Genomic DNA, 9806 nt, shown 5'->3' on the forward strand with positions numbered 1-9806 from the left:
CACGCACTTGCTCTCCATCAGAGCAGTGTACATCCCCGGTGTGCTGAACAGAGGGGCCGACATGATGTCGAGGGGTGTTCCCAACCAGGAGATTGGACTCTGCACCACGATCTGATCAATCAGATATGGAGCGAGTTTGGGAAGGCGGAGGTCGACCTATTCGCCACGCGGGAGAACACACAGTGCGAGCTGTGGTTCTCCCTCAGCGCGAAGGACAATCCCCCACTCGGGGTGGATGCGTTCGCTCACAGACCATGGCCGAACACACTCCTGTACGCTTTCCCGCCCGTCCCCCTGATTCCCCAAGTCTTGGACCGAGTCCAAGAGGAGCGGCTGTGTATGATTCTCATAGCACCGCAACGCACGAGTGCACCGTGGTTTCCCTGCCTCCAGCGTCTGCTCTCGGGGCCACCGAAGGAACTCCCTTGGCGGCGGGACGCTCTCTCACAGGCAGGGGGAGCAATCATAGATTACCCAGAGATCGGCCAGCGCTTGTGGGCCTGGCCGCTGAACGCGAGCGCCTAGAGGGTCTCGGCTTCGCCCAGGAGGTCGTACGGACCATCCAGGGTGCCAGACTGACTCCAGTCTGACTCCACCAGAGCGTTTTACTCGGCTAAATGGGCGGCTTTCCAGAAATGGTGCACGGAGAGGGGTTGTGATCCCATCTCCTGCCCTTTGCCGCGTGTGCTCTCTTTCCTCCAGATGCTGGTGGAAAGAGGGCCATATTACGCCCGAACCCGGCTTTTACACCTAAGAGTATTACTAGCTCGTTCAGATCGAGAGTAATAACACTCAATGGTTTTTCTCTCCCTCCTCATCAATCTGAGGAGGCAACAGCCCATCCTCTTGTGCCCTGTACGCGCGCTTGCCTGTTATGTGAAGCGCACGGAGGCTCTGCGCAAATCTCAACAGTTATTTGTGCATTACAGAGAACATTCCCAGGGCCTCCCCCTGACGAAACAACGGCTGTCGCATTGGCTGTGTGATGCTATGGCTAGGCTTATGTGTCAGCGAGGGCAGAGCCCCCTGTTTATTGGGAGCAGAACGTCCGCCGGCGCCCGACTATATCTGTGAAATGCGGACGTCGTTGAGGCACGCCGCACGCGGACGTAATTGAGGCCCACGCTGTTGGTGGGCGGGGATTACACATTTTTCAGTGCTACGGCTCACGCCTAGGGATAACCCAATAGCGATAGCCTTAAAAGGCTGCGCCTATACTCATAGAATCTAGAGTTACAATACGTAACTATCGTTCATCAGTGTGGCCAGATTGGTATTTTTTCGCGCTGGATTGGGCTACTTTTTTTTTACGCGTCTTAGAGTACCATATTAAGCGCTATATAAATTTCAATTATTATTATTATTATTATTATTATTATTATTACTTTTGGAGGACGTTCAGGCAGGGTTGCCAGATTGGACCGTTTTTCCCCTTCTATTGGGCTTTTTTTAAAAACACACCGGCTCGCTATTCTCTTAAACACACACACACACACACACACACACACACTTGACCTTATACATTTCTGGATTTTTAGCAATGCTTTGCACTTTTCATTCAGCTGACACTTTATTTGTTTCCAACCAACTTAACTTTTTCTTAAATGGTGTGCAGCTTTACAATGTTTACTCCATTTAGACCTTTGAACTTTGTTCAAATCCCTTCACTTGATTTAAACCATTTAGCGTTTCTTTATGTCTTAATCTATGTGGCTTTATTAAAAAATATTTTCAACTTCACTTTGTACAAGAGCACTCACCGCATTTTCTGCAGGAAATGCATTTTATAGTTCTTTATGTTTTAGTTAAATTACCTGTAAGTTATGAACCTAAAAAACGAAATGGAATTATTCAATTCACTAATCTGAAGGAACGTCATCACTCATCACCAACAATAACCTCGTAAATTAGGTCATCAATTCATTGCATTGTAAGCACCTTGTATTGCAAATTTGTATTTATAAGTTTGATTTGATTATGAAGTCAACTGCCACCGAAGAAAGAGAGGGGTTTCATTCTGCCCGAAACCACTAGATCAGGGGTCTCAAATTCAACATACCTGGGGGCCGCCGGAGGTAGAGTCTGGTTCAGGCTGGGCCGCATCAAATATTCCACAGAAAAAAGGAGCACAACTGACCCAATCTAAGTTAATGATCGGGCAATCACGTTGGCTATGTAATCGCTGACAACAGGGGACATTTCATAGTGGTTGGTGGAAACCGGGCCATTTTAGCTTCCTTTGGCTTTTGTCGGGGCTCAGGACACGCAACTCAAAATTGGGACTGTCCCGGCCAAATCTGGACATCAAGTTACCAGAGTTTCCGTTGTCCGGTAATTACCGGTCATTGAGGAGGAGGAGGACCGAAAATTCTAAATGTCTCCGGTCAGAATGACCAATTGAAATAATTCTCTCGGCACAATTTGAATTGTGTTTAAATATGCTACTGTGGTCATTTGTTTAGCCAATTCATTTAAAACAATGAGGGTTTTGATTGACCCGATATTTCCCACCACTATCCTCGAACCGGGTTGGGCCAGGCCTTTGATCGAGCGTTTCATTTTTTTGAATCATTGCTTTATTGACCTAATCTGAATTCAATGCCATAAACCGAAATATTATAGGCCTTGATTACACGGGTCTTCTCAATGCCGTGGAACGCTCCGTTCACTTGCATGGGTAGTAAGTAGTCCGGTAACTTGTCAACCCCAGCGTCTTCGGTTACTAAGCGACGTCAACGTCTTTGGCAGACTATTTCACTGCTGATCAACACTACGAATGCTGGTAACAAAAAAAAATTAAAAAGACACACCATGTGAAGTTATTTTTTCGTTTTGGCAAGTAGCCGTGGTGTAAGCGGGATAATGTATAGAACGTCGCCGGTCATTATCGAAAATAAGCCCCTTCAGGGCAAAGCAAGACACCTCCGCTGCGTGTCGGTGTCCGGTTCGCCCTGTCGGGGCTTATTTTCCCGATAATGACCGGCGTTCTATACATTATTCCTTACATATATGTTTAGCAGAGTAGGCCTAAGTAACAAATGTGTACAAAGTTACACATAGTTACTTAAAAATTACATGTGTAAAAAAATGTCGGGTTGAAATCGGGCTCGGTCTCATAATTACAGTTAATGTGTCGGGGCGGGCCGGGCTCGGACAGAACGTGCATGGGATCGGGCCGGGTCGAGCTTGATTTTCTTGGCCGGATCTAAAAACGTTCAAATGAAACCTTCCAGGCCACATGACAGGCACCAATTTTTTCTAGCGGAAACACTGCTGGTTACCCTCTAACAAGTGGTAAAAAAGTATGGCAGGCCACTCAGCAAAAATGTGCGTTTGACAACAACGTGCGGGCCGCACGAACACTAAACTTTGGTGAAGCAGGGAACCACAAAATATCATCCTGCGGCCCTCAATTGGCCCCCGGGCCGCGAGTTTCAGACCCCTGCACTAGATGCTACTCCATTCTAAACACTGGAGCTTTAAATTACTCTTCAAAACTAAAGAGCTGTAGAATGTTGGTGTATTTTAGTGTCTCTCTGTGTTCACATTTCTAGTCTAGGAACAGGCCAGTGCCTCTCACACTGATACAAGGTGTTATTACCAACATCTGCCATTTGTTATGTCCCAACAAGGATGAACCGACCTGGTCCTCTGGGACATAGCCAGGGCCATATACCTTATCAAGGCTGAGAGTGCTTCTGTTTACGTGTTATTCATGTTTCTCTTATTGTATAATACTCGCCCAAACCTTTTGGTTTGGAGAGAAGAGGGTTCGACAGCCAAGGAACACGTCTCAAAACTGCTCCTCAACCGCGTCCACTATTGATTATTATACCTAAGTCTGTATCTCGCTTTATTACATCCTGGAATAAACCATCTATTCAACCCTCTGATCCAACCTGTCAAGTTGCTTTGATTTCGACTTCGAGAATTACTACTACGACGGAAAATACACAACGCAGAGTCTATACGAACAGTTTAGAAATAAGCTGAAATCTAACAGAGCCGTACATGAAAGAAGATTCAAATTGACATCCACTTTGAATCTGGAGGTCACCTGTTCTTGCTGGGAACAAGGGGACCTCTTAAACACCTGCTGGGAACAGGGGAGCTTTAGCCAACCTGCTGGGAACAGGGGACCTCTAAGGGTGCACTCACACTAGGCCATCTGGCCGTTTTCACACATAACCGTGCTCAACTGGCCCCATTGTTCTCTGGCCTGCATTCACACTAGGCCAGCTGGCCGTGGCCGTTGGCCGTCGCAACTGTGCCCTGGCCACGGTAGGCTCTTGTACATACGTCATCACGTCGTAGCACGTCATCACCAAGCGTCCGCTGCATGGACCATAATATAGTCTGCCGCCAGTCAGAGTTTTAACAACAATGGACAACAACACGGAGAACTCAGTTCGCACTTTGTTGAGTCTGTTGCTAATTTCCTCGTCGCCTTTATTATGACCATGGTCGTCGCATGGACTATACATCATCCAGCTCAGGTTGCGTAGCCGTGCGTGTGCGCATGTCGGCTCATTAGCATCTGTACCGTGGCGGCCCCTACCGTAGCAGCACACCTCTCCCAAGTGGCCAAGTTGGCCTGGCCAGACCGGCCACACTCACACTGGCAGATTTGAGCACGGCTAGGTGTGAAAACGGCCACAGCCACGGCCAGATGGCCTAGTGCACCCTAAAACACCTGGTGAGTACAGGGGAACTTTAGCCAAACTGCTGGGAACAAGGGACCTCTAAAACATTGGAGGTTTAGACCACCTGCCGGGAACATGGGAGCTCTAGACCACCTGCTGGGAACATGGGAGCTCTAGACCACCTGCTGGGAACATGGGACCTCTAGACCACCTGCTGTGAACAGGGGGTCCTTTAGACCACCTGCTGGGAACAGGGAACTGGGAAATTTGACCTCTCGACCACAGGTGACCTCTAGACCACAGGGGACCTTAAGACCAACTGATGGGAACAAGGGGACCTTTAGACCACCTGCTGGGAACAGCGGATCTTTAGACGACCTTTAAACTACCTGCTAGGAACAAGGGGACCTCAAGAACACCTGCTGGGAACAAGTGGACCTCTAGACCACCTGCTGGGAACAAGGGGACCTTTAGACCACAGGGGACCTCTATGGGCACCTGCTGGAAAAAGGGCCTTCAGCTCACCTTCTCCTCCTTGGAGCGTGCGCGGGTCAGATGTGCGCGGAGCTGCACGTGGAAGCTGCTGTGGTAATTCCTGGCGCGGGCCACCTGCTGCCTCTGCTCCCTGAGCCGGTTCTGGGCGGCCTTCTGCTGCTGGATCCTCTCCTTGAAGTCCCGCTGGAGGGCAAACACTTTACATCACACAACTGATGACCCCTTGAACTGGATTAGATACTAAATATAAGCAATAACCTGCCAAATCAAACCAGTTAAAGCATTCAACTTGTGTCCAATTTGTCTGTATTGTAAATCAACAAATTATACCTTTCACTATAACCCGAGTTCCATTCTGATTAATTGATTTGACCAAAAATATGCCGGGAACATGGGAGGGGGTGCAGCTGGGCCTCCCTCTCACATTGTCCTGGAGATGAGCACGCTCTCTGTGGGAGGTCCCTTAAAATGGCCTCCCTGTACGCCGACCAAAAATATTTTGTTATTTTCAGCCCATGGTTGCTGTGTTTGTGGCAAGAAAGTATCGCTGTGTTCAAGAAGCATCAACGCTTTTACTGAATGTTACGTTCAGCAGGGCTATGGTAGGGCTCAGGACCCGGCAGGGATCAGGACTTCTACTTCCAACACCTGCTATTGCCGCCACTGGTGCACGCAGATAGTGCCTGTGTGCGTGAGTGAGTGAGTGCGCCTCACCAGTCTCTTGTGGTGCTCTCTCTCTTTGCGGATGATCTCCACCAGGAGGTCCCGTCTGCGCTTGGCCTCCTCCACCTGCAGACTCACCAGTTAGTGACATTGAACATGAACTGGTCTTTGAAACATCGCACCAGGGTTACAATTTGAGCTTTATGGGGGTCTCTAAAAACCACGTTAGGGGCAGAGATAATAGACGTCTGTGATCAAATATAAGTTTAAAACGCCAACCGCTATCGAGAGGAGGGATCAATATTTATATAATATATAAAATCGACCATTCAGCCCAAGGATGTATAATGATTTTATTGACGTGAAAAAAAAAAGATTGATTGTTAATCGATTTCAATGCCTCTGCGTTCATAGCCTCTATGGTCTTGCCTGACCAACAGTCTAAGTTCAGGACACCCCAACAGTCAAGTGTTGGTATCCCCTCATGGCCCCCCTAGCTTAAAGGTCCCCCTAGCTTCACGGCCCCCTAGCTTTACGGTTCAGGGTCAGTGAGGAGGTAGTCTCGCCAAGCCAGACCAAACTACAGCAAGTAGAATGTTCTGGAACCACGCTATTTAGAGCCGTCTATCCGGGGGGAAACTGGGCTGGCCTGTTTTTATTTCTTTAAACCAATCAAAATCGTCTAGGGCGGGGCTAACCCTCGGAAGCAGCAGCGGTGTCCATGAGGGGGAGCACAATACGGGAAAGCCAGCAACAGGAAGGGGAGGAGTAGCGGTGGAATCCGACGCTGGCGCTATAGACGCTGTCCATTTCCGCTCAGCCGACTATTGAGGAGGTGAATGAGCTCACTGGCAAGCAGCACTGGCGGTGGTGGTGGGGTCCCACCTGGCTGCCCTGTTTGCGTGACTGGCTGTGGGCGATGCGGGCAGGCAGGTGGTGGAGCTGCTCTACCTGGCCCATCTGCTGCTCCCACATGCGAGCCAAACCGTGAGGAGAGTGCTGGAGGAGAGGGAGTTCTTTCAGGAGCACACGGAGCAGGTCGTTCTGCTTCACCTTCACTGGAAGGGGAGAGTGAAAGACAGACAGAGAGGAAGACAGACACAGACAGACCGACCGACAGACAGACAAACAGGCAATATATTGAGGTTGGATCCTGTTCCCAGGTCCAGGAATAACCAAGACGACCTGCTCTTACTTTGGGGGGCTCTCCTGGGATGGTCCTGCTGTTGCCGGGCGGCGCCAGGTCTGGAGGGGAGGGGGCGCAGCTGGGCCTCCCTCTCACATTGTCCTGGAGATGAGCACGCTCTCTGTGGGAGGTCCCTTAAAATGGCATCCCTGTACGCCCGCTCCTACAACCACACAACAATTTGTTAAGTGGCGAGGAGATTATGATTTTAGTTTATTTTTAATGCCTGACATATCAAGGTCAATTCCTGTGACGGTGACCAGTATATTGTGCTAGAGTGTCTTCACACCCCCTCTGTTGAAAGGACAGAACTGTAGAAGCCCAATGCTAAACCACTCAGAAGAAGAGATCACACATAGAGGTTGGAATATCGGATCACAACATTAGCAGAATGAAATCCTCAGTAGTGAGGGGGGTCTCCTGCACCGGGGGGGCAACTTACGGCCTCCTGAGCACGGAACCGCTCCTGGGCCAGCCTTTCTTCCTCTCTGGCCTCACAGCGCCTCAGCTGCTCCTCATAGGCCTACACACACACACACACACACGCACACACACACACACACACGCACACCTCTGTGACCATGGGGTCAACCCCTCGGTGTGAGGATGGGTTGTGTTGGTTCATCTTGGGGTCTGAAATCTCCTCAGGGACCCCTGAGGATGATGAGGGTACCTGAGAGGCTCCTCTTCCTCCCTCCCGGCCGGGGATCCTCCTGGAGGGAGGGGCAGACTTCAGGTTGGTCTGCAGCAGTCGCCCAGGTCCCCTGGCTCCCCTGGTGGGGCCCTCCGGCCGCGGCGGTACCTGGGTAGGGGGCGGGGAGCGGAGGGGAAGGGCTTGTGTGGCCTGAGGGCAGGGCGTTACTGGAATACAACAACAAGTTGAGGTTAGCGAGAGTTTTAGTCTTAATGGAGAGCGACTCCTTTAACGTACTTTGTGTGTGTGTTTGCGCGGACACACCGGTTTGTCTGCAGCCCCCTTGGTGATGCTTTCCCTCTTCAGTCATTAAGTCTCCGCTCTCCCCCAGCACACGCTGCAGCATCTGCAGGATCCAATTCTCGTTTACTCAGACTGTGACCCACACCCACACCCACAGCCACCCACACACCCAAACCCACCTGGTCAAGGTCCTGAAGGCGTCTGGAAAGTTTTTCCGACATACAGTGGAGCTCCTTCTCCGCTGCCTTATTCTTCCTGTGTGTCGACAGCTCGTCGTTGTCGTTGTCCTCCTCCAGAAACACGGGGCTGCTCAGACACGAGACCAGATTGATTGGAGCGTTGACCTCCTTAAGCCGTGTTCCTCATACAGCCATCTGACCATAAGGACTCAGAGCCAGAGATGGAAGAGAGGCGGAAAGGTGGGGTTGATCCACATAATCCTAATCGCCATCCTGTTTCCATTTGTTGTTGTTTTGAAAGTGAGTAAACACCTTTACCCGAACTACTTCGGACCGAAATCGGTACATGAACGGACAAGCGAAATCGGATATGAATACCTAGATAACTCGATCATAGTCCGGTTTCTACCTGCATTTAAACCCGTGTCGGATATCGCGTTCTGCACATGCTCGAGATCTTGCGGCCGGGGGACGTGAGCCAGAAGTAGAAGGAGACGGTAGTCGTGTTGTTGTCGCCATAGACATAAACAATTCTTACTTCTTCATAAATATGTTTTTTTAATGTTTTTTATTTAATTTAATGTTTATGGTTGTCACCGTCGGACAACGAAAAACTGAGCATTATTTAAAATGGCGACGCAAAATGGCGACGAAGATGGAGGAAGCCGTTGTCATGCCATTACGGCCTAAAAAGTGAAAACCCATATCATCGTCAACATGCATTCAGTACACACTGCGCTTTGATTTCACCCAAGGCTGAATTAAAAATACATGTTTTCCTAAACGTTGGTCATCAACAAGGTTGTAAAGTAGTAACTTCGGGCACATCTCTCAACAATGACTGCGTCGGGTTGTCCAATGCTCTGGTACTTCCACAACAATGACTCGTAGTGGGGGTTATCTCGGCCATGGTGGAGAAGGAATTGGGGCAAAGGAATTTTGGCTTTGACTCTGAAGTCAAGATTGAAACGCTACATGGAGGAGAAAGGGATTGTTGCCGTGTGCGGGACAGCTGTCAGTTCACTTCAGGTCCATGGGGGCGTTGGACCGTGCCTGCCTTGCGCTGAGTTGTTGACGGGGGGGGGGGGCAACCAGGCAGCTGCACCGGTTGCACCGTCGATATTTACGCCATTGATTAATAATATTTTGACCATTAAATAAATGCCTTAAATAAATGCCGAATCTGTATCTCTCATAAAGAATATCGTCAGACAATGCCAAGGGATCGGTTCTGTCCCGAAAAACCCTCTGTCTCCGGAGAGACGCCTGTACGATAAGTGCGCCAAGGTCCATGGGAACACCAACAAACTCTGGAGCCCTGCGAAAACATCTTTCTCGAATGCTGCCCGTGTTTTTTGTTGCTGGGACGTAGAGGTCAACCGTAAGTGGCTCTATAACCACTTGTTGAAAGGGCTACAGCGCCACCCAGGTGGCTACAGCGCCACCTAGGGTAGCGGAATCAGCCATGCTCCGGCCATTATCCGATCTCTTTAAGGCCATGTACGTACGGATAATTGACAAGGTCCGTTTGAGTATCAAAATCGGTATGAGGCTTGATCCGATCTAGCTGTCCTATGTCAACGCACGGACTGTAATGGACAGCTGGCAGAGAGCCAACACAGACCCACAGACACCAGACACCCCCCACACACTGGGGGTCACTTCGGCTGTTTTAGCTGATTCTATCAAAACGCTATAAACTT

General features: G+C 49.7%; 1 protein-coding gene across 2 annotated transcripts; it reads right to left on the reverse strand.

The window, feature by feature from the left end:
- Positions 1-1361: 1361 nt before the first annotated feature.
- Positions 1362-9753, reverse strand: LOC130378127 (centrosomal protein of 95 kDa-like). Of its 2 annotated transcripts, none has more exons than XM_056585029.1 (8): positions 8104-9753; positions 7946-8027; positions 7661-7848; positions 7430-7510; positions 6997-7150; positions 6687-6859; positions 5853-5927; positions 1362-5321 (listed from the first exon to the last, which is right to left on the reverse strand). In XM_056585029.1, exons 1-8 carry the CDS (start codon positions 8143-8145, stop codon positions 5160-5162), a joined length of 957 nt encoding a protein of 318 aa, XP_056441004.1. In that variant the 5' UTR covers positions 8146-9753; the 3' UTR covers positions 1362-5159. The 2 variants fall into 2 exon arrangements, with proteins under 2 accessions (XP_056441004.1, XP_056441003.1); XM_056585028.1 differs by having other exon boundaries at positions 6651-6859.
- Between the last annotated feature and the right edge of the window lie 53 nt (positions 9754-9806).

The sequence above is a fragment of the Gadus chalcogrammus genome, chromosome 3 (assembly GCF_026213295.1).
Source record: "Gadus chalcogrammus isolate NIFS_2021 chromosome 3, NIFS_Gcha_1.0, whole genome shotgun sequence".
Classification (NCBI taxonomy): Eukaryota; Metazoa; Chordata; class Actinopteri; order Gadiformes; family Gadidae; genus Gadus; species Gadus chalcogrammus.

Bases quoted from the DNA above. Each gene is read 5' to 3' on its own strand.
- LOC130378127 (XM_056585028.1), bottom strand. From the start codon at position 8,145: ATGTCGGAAAAACTTTCCAGACGCCTTCAGGACCTTGACCAG. The intron at 8,028-8,103 runs GTGGGTTTGGGT...TGGATCCTGCAG, and splicing joins GCCTTCAGGACCTTGACCAG to ATGCTGCAGCGTGTGCTGGG. The intron at 5,928-6,650 runs GTGAGCTCATTC...GTGAGTCTGCAG, and splicing joins ACCGCCAGTGCTGCTTGCCA to GTGGAGGAGGCCAAGCGCAG.